We start from the raw sequence: 24,616 nt of genomic DNA on the forward strand, positions 1-24,616 counted from the left end.
TAATTGGGTCCTCCACCATTGTTTGTTTGGTTTATCTTCTCAAAATTTGGTTGGTACTAATTGGATCTTTAAAGGTGTCCAACATCTTGTGTCTACTCCTCATACTTCACATTGACTACTTGTTAATGGGGTATGGATTAGCAGTTGAGTTCAATGCTTCATTCATTGATTAAGGTTATGGTTCTAGTTTTGAGCTCTAGCTGCAGATGTTGATGTCTCTTGTCTTCCAAATTATTTTTCTTGACATGCCTAAGGGGCACATCTGTAGGCCAGGCCTTGTGGGCACCATGACACAGGGTGCCATAAATTGGGTTTTCAAAGCTCCCCTGGCATAAAATGTCTGGTCTTGAATTACCTTCAGTATTACAAGTGGTGTTCTCTTCTTGTCTGATTACTTAATCTTCAGGCTTCACCTTCTTCCTAGGCTTTTATTATTTGTGGAAGGACAGTATACATCTGATTTACCTAATGGTGAACTAAATCCTGCTACTCCAACAAATTAATTCAAGGACTGATGGGCGCTACATTGTGAAAGGAAATTTAGGAGGTAATCTCAGTGGTGGAGTCACAAGCAGTGGCACAGATTATTTAAACAGGAAGAAAAAGATCCAAGTAAGAGATTTAAATTACAGTGTGGTATCTGTGATGAGACAGAGCAGCTACGAAAACTACAGGCATAGCCAACCTTGGATAGGTGGTAGTAGGTGTAGGAATATTAGTATTTTCTACCTAGTATTAGTATTAGTATTTCTACATACTATTAGTATTTTCTACATAGTATTTTTAACAGTACAAAGAGTATTACTATTTTTTAACAATATTGAGTATTAGCATTTTCCAGTTGAAGACATCCCTGTAACAGAAAAAGAATTTAGAAAGACACATGAAATAGATCTGTACAATTTCTTGATCTGTACATATGTACACTGCCAATTAGTACACATTAAAGATATATTATTACTGATCATTCTGCAGCTCTGTTACTTGTAGTGCCTGGAGAATGTTGTATGTTCACATTAGAACACTCTAGACGAGAACAGCCCTATCCACTTATTTCTTCCAAAAAAACATCAAGTCGAGTTTTGAAAGTCCCTAAAGTCTTACTGTTCCCACACTACTTAGTAGCTTATTCCAAGTGTCTGTGGTTCTTTGTGCAAAGAAAAACTTCCTAATGTTTGTGCAAAATTTACCCTTAATAAGTTTCCAACTGTGTCCACGTGTTCTTGATGAACTTATTTTAAAATAACAGTCTCAATCCACTGTACTAACTCAATTCATAATTTTAAACACTTCACTCATGTCACCTCTTAATCTTCCTTTGCTTAAACTGTAAAGGCTCAGCTCTTTAAATCTTTTCTCCTAATTCAACCCCTGTAGCCCTGGAATCAGCCAAGTTGCTCTTCTCTGGACCTTTTCTAGCACTGCTATGTCCTTTTTGTAGCCTGGAGACCAAATCTGCACGCAGTACTCAAGATGAGACCTCACTAGTGTGTTATAAAGGTTGAGCATAACCTCCGTGGACTTGTGTTCCACACACATTCTGTTTGCCTTCTTAATGGCTTCTGAACACTGTCGGGAAGTCGATAGCAAAGAGTCTACTATGACTCCTACATCCTTCTCATAAGGTGTACTCTTGATTTTCCAACCACCCATTGTGTATTCAAACCTAACATTTTTACTTCCTATGTCTGACCAACATGCAACACGTTCCCACTGTCTGGCGCCATTAACATATTAAAATGTGAGTTGACAGAAGAGTCACTATGGTCTATTGACTGCAGACATTCATGGAGTGGATTCCAAAAGTGATGATGAGTTTTGGATCAGGGTAAGACCAAGGTGATGCAGGTGTAAAGACCTGTCAGGGTAAAGCTAGCTTGAGATTGAGATGTGAAGTGGAGTGCAACCTCAGCTGTCAGTTTTACTGGTACAGCTTGGGTGGGTGAGACACCAGAAACAGAAAAACAGCAGCAGGAACCAAGAAGGAGAGGTTGTGTGCTTGAGCACCATTGTCCAAAAATGGGTGAGGCTTTAATGCAAATATATCTGTGAGACCCTGGCCTGCTGGACTGCAAAGGGGTACACAGCAATTTAGATTTTGTCCTTTTCTGCTCCTGTTGTTTTGGGATAGACAGACCTATAGGAGGCACTACCAATCCAAGAAAATAGAAGAAAGGGCAAAAATGCAAACAGGAAAATATGATAATTAGAAAATGATCAACAAATACATATTTAGAACAGTAAAAACAAAGGAAAGGGTTCATTAAAGATTTTACATATTAAAACAGATACAAAGTATTATTTGATACATTGTAATGCAATGCTAGCCATAAAGGCAAACAGTAACAGTAAAATGTCTTTTACCTTTTTAGGGGGAAAAAAAAGCTTCCATTAAGGCATGTAGATGGTAAATACGATGAGCCCAACAAATCAGGAAATCTACCGTTGTCTATGGTTATTATTTTTGTTTTTTAATATATATTTTATGAAAGCTGTGAAATAACAGAGAATTCAGTCAATATGAAACATTTAGAGATGTGTTCTCTTTTTTGTAAACTCTAATCGTTTCAGCTTGCACTCTGAAATTATCCACCATAATTCTGGTATTAGAGCAGATTACCGAGCAATGATTACAGAAATAAAAAGACAGGTAACAAATCCTTCTATAAAAGTTATACTTGCACTAGCTATTATTGAAATGCTTCAGTGATAACAAGTAAAAGAGATGAAGTAATTGTATTTCATTCTTATGTTAGATTTCAGTTACTATTGCAGCTTTCAGTTTATTTATATTTTTTGAGAGAATAATGGATTGGCAAACTGTCGTTTATGTTAATGTACAAAACCTAAGTAGCTAGATGACAGCTACCTGTAATTGTCACGTCAGTCACAAACAGTCTGACTAGGGATATTTGATTGGATCAAATCTGGGCTCTGGCTGTGCCTCTCAACGATATTAACAGGGCTGTCCATAAGCCACTCCTGTGTTATCTTTGCTTTGTGCTTAGGATCATTGTCCTGTTGGAAGCCATTCCTTCAGCACAGTCTGAGGTCTAGAACACTCTGAAATAGGTTTTCATTAAGGATATTTCTGTACATTGCTCCATTCAACTTTCTTCCAAACCTCACCAGTGTCCCAGTTGCTTCACTTTTGGAATGGTATTTCATATGTGTTGAGCAGTGTCTGGTGTCCTACCGACATGACGCTTAGCATTGAGTCCCCACAGTTAAATCTTTGATTCATCAGACCAGCCAAGCTTCCTTCTCACAGTCTGACAGTTCTTTACAAACTCAAAGGAGGCAGTCATGTGTCTTTTACGGAGAGGCTTCTGTCTGGTCACTCATTGTCATAAAGTTCATATCGGTGGAATACTGCAGTGATGGTTGTCCTGCTGGAAGTTTATCCTGTCTTCACAGTTGTTCTCTGCAGCTGAGCCAGAATGACCATTGGTTTTTGGTCACCTCTCTTACCATGGCCCTTCACCCCCAAATGCTCAGTTTGTCCAGGCAGCCATCTCTAGGAACAGTTGTGGTTGTTTCAAAGTTCTGCCATTTAAACATTATAATTATTTCATATCTCTCTCATAATAATAATATGGAGACCAAGAAGGAATCAGAGTTAATCAGTGAGATTTCTAGAATAGATTGTAATTAGGCCACATTTCTAAATTAGACACTTTACAGGAACAGACAGGCTCTACAATCAGAATTTAGTTTCTTAACAACAAAAATCAAATGATCATTATTATGAACATGGAGAGATGACTTATAAGATCTTGCAATGCAATAACAGAAATTCAATGCAACTTGAGATAAAATCATACACCATAAAAATATATCTTACACATTTAAGGAGTACTATAAGTACTTTTATTCCAACATGTTTGAAGATGATGAGGTACAATCTAAGGTATTTTTGATACAGGGCAAATACCACAGCTTAATGGAGAAGAATGTGACAAACATCTGACACTCTCAGAATTACTGGATGCTATAAACTCACTCCAAATTCAGAAAGCAGCAGGCCCTGGTGGGTACCTAGTGAAATGTTATTTATAAAAAAAAAAAAAAAAAACTTCAACTAAATAAGCTCCATTACTATTACAGAAAAATAAGGACTTACTAGAATGTGAATCACAGACCAATTTCAGTCCTGAATAATAGCACTAAGATACTCTCCAAAGCTTTAGCAAGAAGGACAGAGAAAGTGCTTCTTTCTGTAATATAACAAGACTAAACTGGATTTACTAAAGGCACACACTTAGCTTCAAACCATTGGTGTCCATTTAATGTAATATACTGTGGCAGGTGGAAGGGTGTGGTCATCAGCCGCCTGCCTATTTAAGGAGCCGCCTCCCCTCATTAACAACTGGAGTCGGGTGAGGAGAAGGATGAGGTCTGGGAGGAGGCAAAAGAGTGGCCCACGAAGAGAGAGAGAGAGAAGGCTGTGTGAGAAGCCTGGACTTTGGGGGAGTCTTGGGGTGTGTTTGTGTGGCACGGAACTTTGTTGTATATAGTGTAAATAAACGTGTGGTGGTGCAACGTACCATGTCTGCCTGTCTGTGTCCGGGGCTCGTTCACAATACTCACCCATGAAATCTAACACAACAGAGATCTTACTATCCTTGGACACAGAAAAAGATTTTGACAGAGTCCAATGGGACCATCTGTTCACCACTTTGCACAAATTCAGTTTGAGCCAGTCCAGAACTCTCAGTTCATATTAACAACACTAACTCAGAGTACTTCAGACTAGAACGTGCTACTCGACAAGGGTGCCCTCTATCATCATTGCTTTTTGCATTAGCGATTGAGCCATTGGCTATTCATTTTTTAAAATATATTAGAGGTAAAGGGGATTATCAGAGAAGAAACAGAAAATACCACTTTACGCAGATGATATTGTGCTTTATATATCAGACCTACAAATATCTTTACCATCAGTCCTTAACATACTAGCAGAATTTTAAAAGACATCTTGACTCAAAATTAATTTGAATAAAATTGTGCTTTTTCCAGCACACAATAGTAGATGGGACACTTATGTGATCACTCTATCAAAGGTTTAAATATCTAGGAATAAACATCACAAGTAAATATAAAGGTATTTTTCAACACAATTTTGGTAACAGCATGGAAAAAATCAAACAAGATGTTAACAGATGGTCTACCCTTATATCTCACCTTAGCAGGGAGAATCACAATTGTCAAGATAAACATCCTTCCTAAGCTTCTGTTTGTATTTTAGAGCATCCCTATACACATTAACAAATTGTTCTTTAAGAAACTAGACTCAATTATAACCTAATTTGTCTGGAATTCAAAATGTCCAGTCATTCAAAAATGATTCTACAATGACCTAAAACAGAAGGTGGCATGGCACTAGCTAACTTTCAATTTTATTACTGGGCAGCAAACATACACACAATCAGAATATGGAACCAATGAAGGATGCGCTTCAAGGCAGGAAAGCTTTTATCTGTAACTCTGCTACACAATTTTCAACCCACTCGAACCTACTCAGTATTTAATCTTTGGAAAGAACGATACTTAGAGAAGTCTATATAGATAACATATTTGCATATTTGCATCTTTTGAACAATTATACTTGAAATTTAATTTTCCAGCAACACAATTTTTCCAGTATTTTCAAATTAGAAATTTTGTTAAAAGAAACCTACCCAAATGTCCAGGACTCTCTGCCATTCCTGTCTCAGAGGCAATACTGGTAACATCTCAATGATAAAAAAAAAATATCTCAATGAATCTCCTCTAGGGCAGGGGTCCCCAACCCCCGGTCTGCGGCCCACTACCGGTCCGCAGCCGTCTGACAGCCGGGCCGCGAGAGAACTGCCGGCAACGGCGACTCACTCAGACTTTTCAGAACGCATGACGGGCGGGGCTTTGCAGCGGTGCAGAGAGAGGAGAGAGACTGAGGTGAGAGAGTATTACAACAAAGTATTTTTATGGTCCCGACAGTTTCCCCATATGACGCGAGTCTATAGAAATCACGTTACTACGAAGTACATTCAACAGATGCTTTCATTACAACGAAGTGACCTTGAAATGCTTGAACGAATCATCCACAGAGCAGTTAGATCTGTGGTCGCAGCTCAGTTGTGCACGTTTGCACAACGATCCCCAAACAGAAAACATTGTAAAAAAAATCTCTTTCTTCGAACTTTCCTCGTACTGTTTTTTTTTTTTTTTGCTGTTTTTGTTTTCTGTGGTTTTCAGTGATTCATTTTGCTTATTGCTTGTCAACATTTGAAAAACATCCATTGGAATTTAACTCATGGTCACCCTCCTATAGAAACGGCAGACACGAAAAAAAGATTGCAGTGTTAATGTCTGTGATGTGCAATCTGTTGGATTGGCAAATGTAAAGCATATGTCTTTGTTATATGCAAAAAAAGAAGAAAAATCTCAGATTGCAAACGTATGCGAACTGCTTAATAACTTTAATAATAATGGAAATGTTATGTAAATTGTGTATAAAACTGCCCCCCCCAACCATCTCACGACCGGTCCGTGGAAAAATTTGCATCTAATAAAGTGGTCCTTGCTGTCAAAAAGGTTGGGGACCACTGCTCTAGGGTATGGAGGGAAAGGACCTTTCAATTAAAAACTCAGTAAAGCAGTGGAAGTCAGCGATACATGAAATACACTCAAGCTGAACGTCATTTTGGAAATCATCTTTAAATACTTATCAGACAGTCTTGGTGTCACAAACACTCCTAACCCATTAACAGCTGTGTTTGGTATACTCCCAGATGGACTTAAAATGGAGAAGGACAAACTGATTGTAATAGCCCATACCCCACTACTGTACAAGCACACAGACTTATCTTGATCCTAGAAGAATCCCAACCCACATTTTATGACTCAGTGGGTAACTGACATTCCATATTATCTCCAATTAGAGAAAATCTAATTCCTCAAATTAGAGGATCTGTCAAAGACTTTTTTGAAAATCTTTTAAGACATAATTAAAAATATTACAATAAGAATTCATATGGAGGGAAAAGGTAACTCTGGTGTTGGGCATTTTTTCTTGGTTAATTTTATTTCAAACTTCCCTGGCTCTTTTGGTATGAATTTGCATTTAGGCTGGGGTTTTCTACCCCGAGAATTTTGGCAATAACATTAGTTTTTTGCTTAATGGTTTCATTTTGTTATACTGAACTATTTTGGGATGTTCTGCAAACATTTTAGAGCTCTCATTTTCAGGGGTGTGCCTTCTGAGGTAATGAACCATCAGTCATGAAACAACAGGATAAAATGTGCGGTCATATTCATATCTAAGATAACAGATTCAAAAACCATCCTTGCTATTACCTTTGTTAATGATCTGTTAGCTAAATACCACTGTTTTTGATTTCTTCCATTCTGATCTTGTCTTATGTTTTGGTTTAGGTTGCAGTAATTCTTGATCTCCTGGTTTTTGACTATGTCTAGTTACTTTTCAAGAGCCTTACCATTTTCCTACAAATCATGAAACCAGTAAAAGAATAAGCAGATTTGGAAAAATACATCTCACATACAGTATAACCATTTTCTTGATCTGTATGCACGTGCAATATCAACTACTGCAGATTTACTTTTACTGATAATTCTGTAGCTCATCTACTTTTTACTGTCTGATTGCTTATATATATATTGCATAAGGCTTTGCACTTTTAACCCTAAGGTTGTGGGTTCAAATCCTGCTACTGACACTGTGTGATCAAAATCGAGTAATTTCACCTCCCTGAGCTCCAAATGGTAAAACAGAAAGAAATGTAACCAACTGTATCTCAGAATTTATAAATCACACTGGATAAAAGTGTCAGCCAAATAAATAAATGTAAATACATATACTGTATAAAAATGTAATTTGACACTGTTTTGTCTTGGTAGAGTAATATTTTACTCTACTTTCCTCTATTGTATTATTAATATGTAGCCTTTGTCAGAATGCCTCAAATCTCCCAGACTTTCAACTGTTTCTAAGGGATTATAGTATATAACTTCTCCCCACCTTCCCTTCTACATTTATAACCTCAGGCAATTAGGTGTAGTAAAAGACAAGCAGGAGTTAAGTTACACATAAAACAATGTATTATTGATAATATTCATAAATAATAACAATATGCAAAATACATTTGAATATTGGCAACCATACAACCTGATAAATGGTGATGTGTAGTTTCAGGCGACATACAGATTTGTTAGTTACTTAAAAATGTCTCTCGTTAAGGCATCATTTTGTGGCCAGCTTTCTTCAGAACAGGCCGCATGCCTGTCCCAATATGGCTGCCGAGCTGCGCTCTTCATTGTGTTGTCCTTTTCAGTTCATGGTGTGAGATGGTCTTCATCAGTTTGGTAAGAGAGAGAGGAAGTGAGGGAGTGAGCAAATTTATAGGTTTTCTATCCAACCCCAAGAGCCAATAGGACGTCACGGTACTTAAAGGCTTCTGAAACAAGCCAGTTCCAAATAGCCATACTTCAGACCAATGGGGAGATAGAACAACTTCACACCTGCCCTCCAAACCATATGTTAAGGTAAAGCTTGGCAGTTAGGCAGCCTGGGTTCCCTGCAGGGGTTGAGGGAGAGGCTTTAGCAGAGAAACACTTACCAAACCTGTTTGAGGCACTTCCCCCCCAACCCTGTCGTAAAATTCAAAGAGACCCATTCCAAAAAAAAGGGTATAACAACAAAAATTAGTCATCAAAGCAAAGTCCAATAAAATATTATCCTTTCATTAAATAACATTTTTTTAAAAGGCTGTTTACCTTTGTTTTATCAGTTCAAGTTACACATTCAAAGTACTAGTCTTTCACTCTTTTTTGGGCTTTTCTAACTCTTTCACATTCTGCTTTGGAGCCATGATGCTCAAGGTAATACACAAAAACACACAAGCAGATTGTGACTGTGACAAACAGACCCTTGAATGTCCAGCACTGCTTCGTTCCGCAAGTTGCAGTGAGGTGTACTTGGAATGACTGTACAGACAATCGAGCATCACTGCTAGCAATGCACACATGAAAATCAGCATCAGACACAGTCTGGGTAAACTGCAAAAATTCAGCTTTACTGTGTTTTGCAGGACAAAAAAGGGAATTAAATGACTTTCCGTGTATCCCCAAATTGGTATGTAGCAATTGTGCATAATTTGGAGGGAGCCTATACTAATTTTGTAAAACTGGAGTTGTAATGAGAAGTTACATTATTTAATGTTCTCTTTATTCAATAAAATGCAACTCATAGTACAATTTGATAATTCCCTCTAACAAAAATTAGTCAGAAGCAAATTGAACAATTCATATTAGACTGAGTTCATGTTTTTGTCAACAGTAAACACAATTAAAAAATACTAAAACCGATTCAATAATTAGATTTGCAGATATGGCCCCTACCAATGCAAAGTAACAATCGAGGTAAACAGTTGCATTTTACAAAGAAAGAGAACTGAGTTCATACATCATTGCTGCATAGAATAAAGAAGAAAGAAAACCTTCAAATAAATCAAACAATTCATTTTCCCCTTTTGCCTCTTTGTTTCTTCTTCTTGTCTGCAGATTTGGCTGAATCATCCTGAAAGATACAGAAATTATTGAAATTATTATAAATGCTTATTTTCTCAAATTCACTTTAAAACAATAACATTAGGAATACGTGTGGATAAAGCAGAGGTCTTTCAAGTAAAATGAATTAAAGATACATTTTTGCAAACATCTCTTGAGGTGCACATTAATATGCAGTTTACATATTTTATATACTGTAATGCTTTCCATCAGTATGGCAGAGCACATTATCTTAACACTAATACTTTTAGCAACACTCCATGATAATAAAGATACAATGCATATTTCACAAGAGTCAAAAGAGTTTGTTCTGGTAGGCTTCACCAAGAAACTAATTTGAGATGTAAAGATTTCAGGTTTAGGTTGCCCAGTGTAAGCGTAGTGTGTGGATGAGTGTCCCCTATGGCAGCTGGTGTCCTGTCCCAGAATCTCCAGCAGTAGTTTCAAACAAAACACTGATTTACTTTATCATTAAAGTATACAATGTCATGCATGAGCGCATAGGGAACCAAATAGCACCGTGGCATATCGTACCAGGGGACAACGATGGGGTACTAACCTTTCTTTCTTTATTTCCGCAGAAAGAACGAAGCATCACTGCCATGAATTCACCCGGACTCGCTAACAGAACCCAGCCACTTCTGGGTCCCTTCCTTCCCTCTGGTCCCCTTCTGATGACATCATTACTCCCATCTGCCACCATGGTTCCTTCCCAGCATTCTGTCTGCCTGCTTCCAGTCCCACCCCATAAATTGTCCGCCTGTCACTACCATTTTTGTCTGTTGTAACTCGGGAAAAACACTGACCACAACTACTTTACAGTATACGGGGCCAGAAACCCCAAGCCTTTATGATTGTTTGTGTTCTTTATTACAACAGTTAAACCAAAATCCTGGAAAAAGAAATGTCTGATGTGTAAATAACTACGCAGATGTTAAAGGTGCTTTACACCACTCAAATAAAGTGCATTGTTTTGAAATCATTTATTGTTGCATGTCTTTAGTACTAGGGTGTTTGTACCGTGTTAGCCATTATGAATGTAGAGAAAAGCCAAGCAAAATGACACCTTTTATTGGCTAACTAAAAAGATTACAATATGCAAGCTTTCGAGGCAACTCAGGCCCCATCTTGCTGAAGAAGGGGCCTGAGTTGCCTCGAAAGCTTGCATATTGTAATCTTTTTAGTTAGGCAATAAAAGGTGTCATTTTGCTTGGCTTTTCTCTCTGTTGCATGTCTTTAAATTCTGTTGTGGTTAGTGATATAATAGTATTTAAAGGCCTGTTGAAATGATAGACAAAATTCTTTCCCATTTCCAGGAAACTAAAAGGCTTTCAATTTAAGTGTTATTTATTCAAAAGCTTTGCTGCTGTATACATACAATTAAAATAACATAAAAGATTGTCTCTCCACCTCCTCAAGCCCTCAGACACAAAGGCTCAGACACAAGTGTAAAAGCACAAAGAAGTGTTTATTCGTGGGAAGCCCTTCTCTGTAAGTGTTTCCCACTGCACCAAGCACAATACAGCAAACACACAGCAATGCTTTGTTTTCTCTCTGCCTTCTCTCACTCACTCTCTGTCACTGCCTCCACTCCTCCATGAAAGCTTCAGTCTCCTATCTCCCGATTCAGGCTTGATTCAAGAGTGGCAGGAAGCTCCTTTTATGTTACACACAGAAGCACTTCCAGCGTTCTGAAATTGTAGCTCAGAAGGACTTCTGTGTGAGGTGAGAGCCTGACAAGATAGAACTCCCCAGTCCCTGCAGCACCCCCTGGTGGCACCCATGGAAACAAAGAGGGCTGAGTCCAGGAACTCCAGTTCCTATGATGGCCTATGGGAGACTGTGGTGCTGCCACAACTCATGGTGGGCTGTCATCTAGCAGTCTGGGGGAGACAATGCCCTATGCATGCTGTTTCCCTTTGTTATTCCATCTTGAAGGCGTCCTGGCTGGTCAAGAATGTCAGACATCCCTCACACGCTTTAATGCACAAGACTAAAATCAAATTATCCCTACATGTTATATATTAAACCTAGTAGGGTTGATACCTGCCATTATGTAAAAGAGTTCTTCATCAAGAACATGGGGTGCAGGTGAACATAATTGTGTATAAATTCATACAAAGGTCTGTAAATAATTCTTTACAGAAAACTGTAGTGAGAGAAATGAAATTACCATGTGGCGCTGTTGAAAGCAGCCTTAACAGCTTTATGTCATTTTTATCATGAAAAAATGGACAATGACCTATTCTTTTGAAAAGAAAAGTTTTTTATATTCTTATGCTTTAATTTTATAATTGCCAAGTTCTCAGTTCTTAACGCCAGAGAGAAAATCTTGTAAAAAAAGGTGAGCGCTAAAGAGGACTCACAAGCTAAAAGACAGCCAAATAAGTCTGACAGACCTAGAGGCCTCTCCGTTTTTATAAACCTGAATGTGATTCTAAAAGGCTAATGAATACATACCACCTGCTGAGGAAATTATGAGGAAGACCTGTACATCAACAATGCCTTGATGATAAGAGAAATCAGGGGACAGCTGACAGAAAGGCTACGGGAACTCAGATAACCACTCTGTACAACTGTGGGGAGCAGACAAGCAAATGGGCAACAACAGCAGAAGACTACTTTGGTTTCCATTTCTGTCACTCGAGAACAGTAAGGTGAGGCTGTGGTGGGAACAGACTCACCAAAATTGGACAGTTGAAGACTGGAACAATGTAGGCTACTCCGATGAATCTCGATTGTTGCTGAGGCACACATACTGGTAGGGAATCCATGCTCCAAACCTGCCTTGTGTCAGCAGTCCAAGCTGGTGGAGGAGTAATGGTGTGGAAAATGTTATCTTAGTACATTATGGGCCTGTTAATACCAATCATTGCTTGAATGCCGTGGCCTATCTGAGTATTGATGCTGACCACGTGTATCCCATCATGGCCACAATTTACCTATCTTCTAATGGCTACTTCCAGCATGATGATGCACCATGTCACAAACCAAATGTCATCTCAGACTGGTTTTATGAACATCACAATGAGTTCAGTGTTCTTCAACGACCTTCCCAGTCACTGGATCTGAATCTTTGGCATGTGGTAGAATGGGAAATTCATAGCATAAATGTGCAGTTGACAAATCTGCAGACATTGTGTGATGCAGTCATTTCAATATGGAGCAGAATTTTAAAGGAATGTTCCATGGAATCCATGCCACAGAGAACTGAGGCGGTTTTCAGAGCAAAAGCAGGCCCTACAAAGTATTAGTAGAGTGTTCCAAAGAATTTGCTCAGTAGGTGTGGATGAACATGCATGTTATACAACTGGTCTGTCCAGAAAACTGTGAGATGACACAAATTTCATTCTGGCCAATAATTAAAATATATGAAGTTAAGGAAAAACGGCATTGTCAAAATTTCAAGCAATTTACTCAAATGAAGGGTTTCATTCAAAAGACTCTGGGCCATTTCAACTTATTTCTCATTAATTTAATAACATATTATCAAGACTGTGTTTTTTCAACCTAATTACACTGACTACTTCCATGTGTTTGTGTCCTTTTAACAGAGATTATTTTTTCTTTCAATCAATTGTTCTGATGATTTACTCACACAGAAATTACACAGTACATGCTTTTCTTTCTAAAGCAGCGGAGCGTTTCTGCGTTAAAGCTACTTGAAAGGAGTCTCAGTCTCTCCCGACAACAATTACATTGGCAACAAAGCAGTCAGAACATTCAAATGGAAGCCATTTAAAGAGCATAAAATTGTAAATTCTGGGTACTCAGCCATGAACAAAACAAATTACAATGCTCAGCTTTGTATAGCCAACCAATACCATGCATAAAGGTTTAATTTAGGAAACTTGCTTTATTTCACTTTACATCATTTATAGACCATTACAAAGGAGTAATATAACTTTTCGATTACTCCTGAAAGCTATTATCCACACTGCTTAGTGGATGTTTAAAAAGCCCTTACAAAAGAAATGAATTTGATGGCTTGACCTTAACAATGCTTTAATCCAACTTTGAACCCTGGCTTGACTCCAAGCGGGATACCTTTTTTGTAGCACTCAAATGTTGAAGTTCAAAATTGTTGTCATGTGTAGAGCATACAGTGAAATTGTTACTAGCACGCCTCAGACACCATTGCCAGCATGAAGTTTGTAGGTGATTTTCTTTCTTTGCAAATTGCAGTGAGTATCCTGGGCTTCCTCTTCCAGTCCAAAGATAGCTTCATCTGGCCGGCCAGCCTGACTGTGTAAGTGAGTATGTATGTCTTTATGACACAGTGTGACTGTGAGCAGCTCACTGGACCTGCCTGTGCTCCAACTGGAAAAACCAAAAGAAATGTAAAAAATTGTGTCATAACTGATGTAAGTTGCCTTGGATAAAGGCATCAGCAAAATAATAATTAAGGAAATAAGATTCAGCATGCTCGGGTCTGAAAAAAACAGTAACGCCTTGATTTCTTGCTTTGCGGAGTCCACTAATTGTAAGTTTGTCTAATCTTGTGCTTTTATCTGAAGAAAGAAAAAAAAACGCCTCAGTCAGTTGCACATTCAGGATCATAACATTCAAAAGAAGGGACTGCCATCATCAGAACTGAGCCTCAAGCCTTTGATAGGCCAACATTTTAGGAATGCTTTATGTTCACGGCCTCTGGCATGGCACTTATCCTGCCGATGTCTTCTCCTTGTCAGTCATGCTACAGTATATTATTGGCATTAGTGCAAAACAGAATGTGCTGTACATACAGTACTTGCCAGAATATAATATTTCTTGGTATCCATTAAAACAACATACACATGAAATGTAAACACAGAAACAGAGCATGACAATAGGTAGGTGAAAAATAATTATAGGATGATAGAGCTGAATCTGCATTAGTCACTGACATTTGGGGATATACGTATCATTGCATTACTTAAATATTTCATTTTAATACAAAAACCGCAAGTGAAAGTTGCGTAAAATTTAGTCCTGAAATAACCAGTTAAATCTGTCTTGATGTTCAGGTCTGGACTGATGGCCCATTATCAAGTTCGCCGATGACACTACAGTAGTGGGACTCATTGAGAATGACGATGGTGCGGCGTACAGAGAAGAGGTGGAACGGTTGGCACTTTGGTGTAAAGACAATAATCTGTCTCTTAATGTTGAAAAGACAAAAGAGTTGATTGTTGACTTCACGAAGACAAAGGCTGTCCATCTCCCACTCAACATTGATGGTGTCACAGTAGAGACAGTGAAGAGCACCAAGTTCCTAGGTGTTCATATCACAGAGGACCTGTCCTGGACCAAAAACACCAATCTTACAAAAAGAGCCCAGCAGCGTCTTTACTTCCTGCGACGACTGAAGAAGATGCACCTCCCTAAACCCATACTTACCACCTTCTACAGAGGCACCATAGAGAGCGTCCTGACCAGCTGTATTACAGTCTGGTATGGATACTGCCATGCCTCCGACCGCAAAGCCCTTCAGAGAATTGTGCGGACTGCTGAGTGCATCATTGGCAGCTCTCTACCCAGTCTGCAGGAGATCTACACCTCACGCTGCCTTCATAAAGCCACTAGCATCATGGTGACCCCCACCACCCCTCCCACCAACTGTTTACCTCCTCTTCCATCTGGAAGACGACTCTGCAGCATCAGGAGCAGGTCTGCGAGATTGTGCAATAGTTTCTTTCCCCAAGCAGTCCGGCTCCCTGAACACCATGCTGCCCTCCTCCACACTGGACTCTTTACTCCACACACTCTCTGGATTACATAATACTACTTAATACTGTATATGTTTTTTAGTTATATATATATATATCTTGTGTACTGCACCTTTTGACTCTGGAGGACGATATTTCGTCCCACTGTGTACTGTAAGTATATTGTTAGGATGACCATAAAGCTCTACTTGACTTGACTTGACTTGATTTGTTCCCTCTGGCTTTTCAGCTGCAGTCCCCTCATTAACAAGCTTCAGCTCTCTGTGCTACTGAGGTGACAGCACTGTCACCTCGACACTACATACAGAAGTACACAGATTAGACTTTGAAAAGCCCTACCCACCCAAATATGATTCATTTTCCCTCTACTGTTACTTTTCCATGCATCCTTCTCTGTAGCCTTACAGTAAAACTGCTTTCATGTGTTCAGCTCCTTCTGAAATTTGCTCTTTAAAATTTGTCAGACATCTCTGTGGGCGCATACTGGAGTTTTTTGTTTTTCTGTATTTGCTTTGTTTTCTTTCTTTCTTTTTTGTTAATACTTGATTTGTAAATTTAATACTGGAGTATAATATTTACTTGAAAAGAACATTGTGATGGCACCTGCTATTGATAATGTATGTAAAAGATTGCTGGGTTGGTTCCTGCTTACACCCAATGCTCTGTAAAGGAATGAATCAGTTCAGAAAACAATAATGCTAAATGAGTTCATCACAATTATTATTTTTATCATTATTATACTTCTTCTTCTTAATAATAATAATAATAATACATTTAATTTATACTACACTTTTCCCATGTTCAATTTACATCTTGCCTGAAGAAGGGGCCTGAGTTGCCTCGAAAGCTTGCATATTGTAATCTTTCTAGTTAGCCAATAAAAGGTGTCATTTTGCTTGGCTTTTCTCTACAGTAAAATATAAAATAATTGCCAATGTAGTTTTGACTTTTAAAATGCTACCAAAGTACATTTTAAAAAATAACAACACGGTCCATGTCAGGATGATCTGACATGCTCAAAAGGTTCTGCCCTGCATCCCAAACTCCCAGCTATCTTGGACATTGCGGGGGTGCCCTGTGGTGGACTGGTGCCCGTCCAGAGATTGGATACTGCCTTGTATCTGATGCTACACTAAACTGGATAAACAGATTAGAAATAAATGTACAGTTTTTTTAAATATATTGTATTTATGTCACTGCTTTATCTTCAAGGAAGCTTCTTCATCAATAAAATGAGGTATACGTTTTGCAGGAGACCGGTTGTCACAAACAAAGCTGGTGGCAAAAAATGGCATGACTTTAAAGTTTATGTCATAAAGTGAGTTTCGAGTCAACGCTATTGCATTTTTATTTAACTGTTTCTGCTGAAAGTTTTATTTATTTTTATCATCATTTTATTGACATCACTTGGTGACATTTTGGATTAATTTTTTGCTTTAACAAACACCACCACCAGTTTGTTTAGATTTGCACCTACTAAGAAGCATTGCAACATGTTACATCATTACATTCTTGCAGTTATTTTGCAACAAACATCTTCTTGGTTGTGACCTTTGCTGTGTTATTGTTGGACTTCAACTTTTGTCACGAGTTTCTTGGCTTTCTGTGTATTAAACCTCGTCAGTTATGTTGATATGGCTCCTGCCTGATCCTTTAACTAACAAACCCTTCACTTTCCTGGTAAATTTACAATGTAGGAAACTGGAGCATGTGCCATAAGGAATTCACATCTGCATCAGCAACAAACCACTGTTTGTCTTCAGTAAAGACAGAATTCCTGTTATCTTATGAGAAGTGCTTGACTTCGGAAAAGCAAAGGTTTTATTTTAAAGCACAAGACAAAGAATGGCACTGAGCAACTGAGGTTGCATATGAAATACTTTTTATGCAATGCAAACTAAGATAGCTACTTAACCCCTTAAGTTTTATCACAAAGCACACGACAATTTAAAAGCATTAGACTCTGAGGTTACAGGTAAAGAGTGACTATTTTGCATTGTTTTCTAAGCTTTGCAAATGATAGTAAGTTAAGCTAAATGAATTATTACAGTAACGTATGACAAATTTATAACATAAAGATGCAATTGGTCTGATAGAACAAAAGCAGTAATTTGGATTCAGATTAAAGATCTGTGCTCCTATTCCGTCGTAGTTTGGGAGATGTGAGCCTGTAGTGAAACTTGAAATCTGACAAAACTCATAACCAGGGGAAAAGGCCAACAATGACAATAAAAAGTGAAATTTCTTCCTAGTGTTTCAATACAATTTATCTTATGAATAAAAAATTACCAGTATGCATTGTAAATGTTTATTATATGTAATACTGTATTATTAATGTTCTGTGTTGCAAAAAGAGTTGGTATTTGCATGTTGTAAAAAAAATGTTCCTTTTCTCCGTCATATTTGTGGACAGTAATGATTTGATCTCTATATACTCAGTATATTACCTGTAGCCTTTTCATGCTAAGCACTTTCAATAATTCAGTGTATTCGTCTCACCAAAATGGGTCATAGGAAAACTAGAGCCTAGGGCACAAGCACCAGTCCATTGCAATGTGAACACACAGATGTTAGATCTGAATATTCTTTAATGTAAACTGTATGTCCATCCACAATTTGGTCAACACATCCATTAACTGCCTATGTCCAAGTGCTTGTTATAAGTGAGGACAGGGAACATGATACTTGCGTAAACGTCTGTAACTACATCATTCTGTATTTAAGTACATTTGCTTTGATCAGTAAAGTCTCACTGTAAAGTTGTTTGTCTTATTACACCTTGTAAGGGATGGCCGGCAGTTTATCCCGGCCAGGACACCCCAGTAATAGAAAGATGGGGTAATGCATCTTATCAAGGACACTGTCTCACACCACAACGGTAGATGGCAGCTTCCCTGGACTGCAGCGGTGCCCCAGATGCCCGAAGGGCACTATGGGACTTGGAGTTCAGCAACTCAGCCCTGCTGGGTATCGTGGGTGCCGCTAGGGGATGCTGTGGGAAGTTGGTGGGAGAACAAACTCTCACCTAGCCCGGAAGTATTAATGGACTATGACAACGGAAGCCCCGAAGTACTTCCAGGCTGATTAAAACCAGAATTCTCCAGCTGACCCGGAAGTACTGGCAAGGCATGTGGGAGGAAGAACAGAAGCATTTCCGGGTCAAAAACTATTTAAAAGGACTGTTGGAGACCCAGCAGGTGAGCTGGAGTTGGGAGGCACAGGACAGAGCTTGCTGGGAGGTGTGGAGGAGAGATTTGTTTGATTAATATTGTGATTGATTTAATTGTTTATTGTGGTGGAGGTGCTTTGGCACTATTTATTGGAAAAAGAAGAGATTAAACTGCTGCTTGGTGTGTCCCAGTGTCTGTGTGTAGGGTTAAGTGCTGGTATGGTGCCATCTAGTGGTACAACCTACAATAAAATATTTCACAACGGAGTAAAAATTTCTTATGCTTCTCATTAATTGCTGTACACAATTTAACACTGAACTGAGGCATAGCAATGGAATTGTTGTTTACATTAAAGTTTTTTTTGAAAAGAAACTTTATTACTACAACAATATCAGCTGTATGGAATTTGATTTGGAGACACTCATACAAATAAAAATTAAGAACAAACTTAGAAGAAAAGGACAACACTAATCATCACTATCAGAAACAACCAGTTTAACTAAAAATTAATCAAGACACATTCATTAACTTATTGTAGAAAACGTTTAAGATCAAGATATGAAGTTCATGCACCTCAAGTTCATGGGTAAGTAATACAGTAATCCCTCCTCCATCGCGGGGGTTGCGTTCCAGAGCCACCCGCGAAATAAGAAAATCCGCGAAGTAGAAACCATATGTTTATATGGTTATTTTTATATTGTCATGCTTGGGTCACAGATTTGCGCAGAAACACAGGAGGTTGTAGAGAGACAGGAACGTTATTCAAACACTGCAAACAAACATTTGTCTCTTTTTCAAAAGTTTAAACTGTGCTCCATGACAAGACAGAGATGACAGTTCCGTCTCACAATTAAAAGAATGCAAACATATCTTCCTCTTCAAAGGAGTGCGCATCAGGAGCAGATAATGTCAGAGAGATAGAGAAAAGCAAACAAATCAATAGGGCTGTTTGGCTTTTAAGTATGCGAAGCACCGCGGCACAAAGCTGTTGAAGGCAGCAGCTCACACCCCCTCCGTCAGGAGCAGAGAAAGAGAGAGAGAGAGAGAGATAGAGAGAGACAGAGAAAAACAAACAATCGAAAATCAATACGTGCCCTTCGTGCTTTTAAGTATGCGAAGTACCGTGCAGCATGTCGCTTCAGGAAGCAGCTGCACAGAAGGTAGCAACGTGAAGATAATCTTTCAGCATTTTTAGACGAGCGTCCGTATTGTCTAGGTGTGTGAACAGCCCCCCTGCTCAATCCCCCTACATCAGGATCAGAGAAAGTCAGCGCAAGAGAGAGAGAGAGAAAAGTAAGTTGGGTAGCTTCTCAGCCATCTGCCAATAGCGTCCCTTGTATGAAATCAACTGGGCAAACCAACTGAGGAAGCATGTACCAGAAATTAAAAGACCCACTGTCCGCAGAAATCCGCGAACCAGCAAAAAATCTGCGATATATATTTAAATATGCTTACATATAAAATCCGCGATAGAGTGAAGCCGCGAAAGGCGAAGCGCGATATAGCGAGGGATCACTGTATTAATGAAACATGGCAGTCCTTGTTTTGATTGACTGAAGAATGAATAAAGTATGCAGAGTGTGACAGACCAAACAAAATCTTAATGGCTTTAAGCCCTGAACAGTAGGGTACGTCCTCAGTGTGAAGGTTCCGCCAATGATTTCTCATCTTTTTTCTTAATTTTCACTGGTGTCCTCAAGTGTGTGATTCACCCTTAAACTGAAAGAATTCTGCTGAATCTACTTTATCAATGCCTTTGGAGATTTCAAAGACCCGGATTAGATCTCCACACAGTCTCCTTTGCTCAAGACTAAACAGGTTTAATTCTGTGTGTCTATCAGAGTAACTTGGGATTCACCCGGTTTTTCTCCTCTGCACAGCTTCAAGTGCTGCTACTTTTTTTTATGGTGTGGTAACCAGAACTGCACACAATACTCCAGATGCAGCCTCACTAGTGCATTATATAGTCTTAGCACACTGCTCCTTGATTTGTATTCAACAGGCTTTATGGTATAACCTCACATTTTTATTTGTTTTAATTAATTCTGCACATTGCTTAGATGATGAAAATGCTGTGTCAGCATAAACCCCTAAATCCTATTCAGAGGTTGCTTACTGTAAGGCAGTGTCTCCCATCCTGTATTTATAATAGATGTTCCTTTTGCCCATGCATGGCATTTTGCACCTTCCTACACTATACTGCATTTTCCAATTTCCGTCCAGTTCTAAAGCTTGTCTGGGTCCCTTTTTCCTTCCTTCTTAGTATCTGCCATTTTTCCAAATTCAGTGTCATCTGAGAAATACACAATATTACAAGCAATACTGGAATCATTGTCATTAACATAGATCAGAAAAAGTAACAGTCCCCCGGTCAAACCTCCGAAAGACTCCACTGAGAAACTCCCTCCACGTGGAGCATTCTCCCCTTATTTGTACCGTTTATCTCCTGTCAGTTAACCAACCTGAAATCCAGATTTGTAGGTTATGTCTAATGCTTGTGGCTTCTAATTTCACTAAGCGAGCTGTTATTTTCCAGTTGTTATGTTGTGAGGTCAGTCCAGAAATTACAAAATGGGGTTTGCTAAATTTGTATTGGAATGTAGAAGGCAATGATGCATATTTCATGAGGGTAATTTACTTGAGTTTTAAGATTTTCATCACCATCATTATAATGATATTTATTCCACTTTTCCAGGCACTATATTCTGGTAACTTAAGCTGCCATTTACTTATGACCATGTCAGGCGGATATGACACTGAAGTAGCTACATCCTTTCAGCATTCACTGCCATTGCCAAGGCGTCTACTCTGCTCACCATTAATTGCCACGGTTAGGATACAATTATAGAAGCACAGAAAAAAACTGATTAGAACAATGACAATAGTGAGCTAAACATTTAAAACTCTCCCAAAAATAAGAGAGACTAGCTAATTAAACAATTAGATCAATTAGAATTAATGACTCACTGATTGTGAAACTGACAAGAACAAAACCGGCATAGCGAGTGGGCCCCAAGGACTGGACTTGTGCCGTAGTCATTAAAGACTCCAGTGTAGCACCACGGTACGTGAAAACTGTATGGTGATCCATCCATCCATCCATTTTCCAACCCGCTGAATCCGAACACAGGGTCACGGGGGTCTGCTGGAGCCAATCCCAGCCAACACAGGGCACAAGGCAGGAACCAATCCCGGGCAGGGTGCCAACCCACCGCAGGACACACACAAAAACACCCACACACCAAGCACACACTAGGGCCAATTTAGAATCGCCAATCTACCTAACCTGCATGTCTTTGGACTGTGGGAGGAAACCGGAGCGCCCGGAGGAAACCCACGCAGACACGGGGAGAACATGCAAACTCCACGCAGGGAGGACCCGGGAAGCGAACCCAGGTCTCCCAACTGCGAGGCAGCAGCACTACCCACTGTGCCACCGTGCCGCCCCCATGGTGATCCAACAAAGAGAATTAAATGAAGACAGTAAAATGAAAAAATGCTAAACAAACTTAAAAGATGGTCAACTGAAATAGTGTCTTTGACAGCTAAATGTTGATTTTCTATATGCATTACACAGAGTGTAAATTTTACACTGTGCATTTGAATCTGTTATAATAATAATAATAATACAGTTGATTTATACAGAACCTTTCCTTATGCTCAAAATGCTCTGTGAATTTTATGAGGGTAACCAGCTTTTAAAAGTAACAATGCTGTAAAACAATTAAGGCAAATATTTACAAAACATATTATAGTTCTTTGTACTGAGTACTCAACAAGCAAGCAAGTAGGGCAGGAGTTAAGCAGTTATTGAAAGAAATCCAAAACGTGAGAGACATTAAAGACACATACTGTATGTATGCTCATATACAGTATATGTGCTAAAGAGCTGCACACTTTGACTCCCAAATTACCACCACAATCTTCTAAGGCTCTGTTATTCCCTCTTAGCTGTCAGTGAACACGGCTCTAAAGGAGATAGGCATTTATATACCATTTGAGATACATGACAGGTATCTAGGAAAGGAAGCCACACACAATTTTCTTTTATATTTAACAAAGACAATTACTTGCTCAAATATAGGTTTAAACATAGATAAAAGTATACAACAGATATGAAAATCATTTTATTTTAGTACATTATGAATATACCACCACTAGAATAAGATAAAAGATACAAGCACAGCAAGAGTGCACAACAATCAACAGTGCAGTTTTCTCTACTTCAAGCATGTAGACCTGACCTGTATACAAATGTTTCAAATGTCAGAATCCTTAGGCCTCTTTGAGATCATCAACACTCAATACATGAAAAAGTTTATTTATTTTTTATTTCAAAGTAACAAAGTGTAAAATGGAACAAATCTCGACTCTTGTGATATAAACAGTTCATGGAAGGCTGTTGGTCCAAACAAATCATTCTTTACTGTAAATGTTATAACCAGTGTATAAATCAGACATAAACGTGTCTCACTGTTAAACTGAATATATTTTTATCGATAATCTGAATACAGGGACCCTACCAATTCCTTTGCCCCTACTTGATCCACTAAGTTGCCTCCAGCTTATTTCCAATTTCCTCATTTTTTTATTCATTTTTACCATTGAATGATAGAAACAGGATGGACATTATAAGTTAGCTGTAAGTGGACAATGAGATTAATTTAATACAAATTTGAAATAGGGGACCAGTAAATAGAGGAAACTCTTATATTTAGAATCAAGCAGATGTTAACATACAAAAAAGCAGACATAAGAGCAAAGGCAATGCATTATTGTAGAATGAAATGTAAAGGTCAAAAACACGCGAGACACGAGAGGAACTGAAGAGACGTCAAGATGAAGGTCTTCACATGTCTGATGAGTTACACATGGCTTAAAAAATGAACTTCTTTTTAAATGATTTCTTCAGTGTAATAGACTAGAAGGTGTGGGTACTGTGTGAACTGCTGCCTAGCAAATGTTAGTGACTTACTGCAGAAGCAAAACTAGTTAGCACAGCAGCGTTAATAAGGTGACAGTACTCTGCTCACACAGAGGACAGAATTCCAAAAGCTCTAGCTATCTCAACTATAAATATATGAAGTTTTCATTTTTAAATAACATAAGTGGGGATTAACATCCTACTACAAGTTACAGGTGTAATAATCTCTTAGACTTGGACCAGGCTCTAATGTGACCCTGCATATACAAGATGCAGGACAGCTGCATGTATACTCATTGACTAACATTTTGTGGCATTACAAAGCCTAAAGTAATTCTGTATGCTGTACGTTAAAAAAGTAAGTACAGAATCATAAATTGTAAGGTTCCTGTGTAACTATGAATATATTCAACTAGTGTGCTACAGTGCTGCTAATTAGAAGATGTTCCCAAAATTCAAAAGCTTCTATCAATTTACCATCGTTAAAGAGATGTTCAATAACCCCGCACACAGTAACTAAAACGACTTTATATGAAACAAAAATCAGCACCAAAGCTCTTATTGCCTGAGCTAATGCCTTAAGTATATGTAGAGCTTTCATGCCATTATCATAAATGCTACATTTATTAGTCTTAATGAGCAGTAAAAGTGGACATAACCTTGAATGATTATTACCTGACCTAATTATTAACTGCACAGCAAAACCGAGCTGTAGACGACAGATGAGCAAGACGCGTGAGGGATGCTCAAAGCCATCCACTGTATAAATTGACCAAAATATCTACCTACACTAATATTATTACTTGAACTAAAGGAAGTGCAGAAGATAATGGTGTAAAGGTATTTCTTTCTATTTAACAATTTAAATACTAGAAATCTGAACACTTATTAGAACATTTAAAATGTGACAAAATGTCATTCAGCCTAACAAAGCTTGCTAATCAGATTCACCAAATTCCTACAAAATAACATCAAGTTTACAAAGTCCTACTTTCTGTCACATTAGTTGCTAACTTATTCTAATTGATTATGCTCCTCTGTGTGAAGAAAACTATCTTCAGAGATTTGTGCAAAACTCATCCTTAACAAGTTCCAACTGTGCCCCCATGTTCTTGTTACACTCATTTTAAAGTAACAGTCCCAATCCACTGCAATAATTCCTCTGATACTGTTAAACACTTCAATTATGTCACCACTCAATCTCCATTTGTTTAAACTGAAAAGGTTCAACTCCTTTAATCTTTCCT

At 38.5% G+C, this 24,616-nt stretch overlaps 1 protein-coding gene across 3 annotated transcripts in view; it reads right to left on the reverse strand.

The window, feature by feature from the left end:
- Positions 1 to 8,219: 8,219 nt before the first annotated feature.
- The window catches only part of impact (impact RWD domain protein), a 404,211-nt gene continuing 387,814 nt past the window's right edge, over positions 8,220 to 24,616 (reverse strand). The window contains exon 11 of one of the 3 annotated variants that reach the window (XM_051928923.1): positions 8,220 to 9,577. In XM_051928923.1, coding sequence (XP_051784883.1) covers positions 9,518 to 9,577 — 60 coding nt within the window. In that variant the 3' untranslated portion in view covers positions 8,220 to 9,517. The remainder of the gene's footprint in view (positions 9,578 to 24,616) is intronic. The other 2 variants (XM_051928924.1, XM_028803654.2) reach the window with 2 other exon arrangements.

The sequence above is a fragment of the Erpetoichthys calabaricus genome, chromosome 6 (assembly GCF_900747795.2).
Source record: "Erpetoichthys calabaricus chromosome 6, fErpCal1.3, whole genome shotgun sequence".
NCBI lineage: Eukaryota > Metazoa > Chordata > Cladistia > Polypteriformes > Polypteridae > Erpetoichthys > Erpetoichthys calabaricus.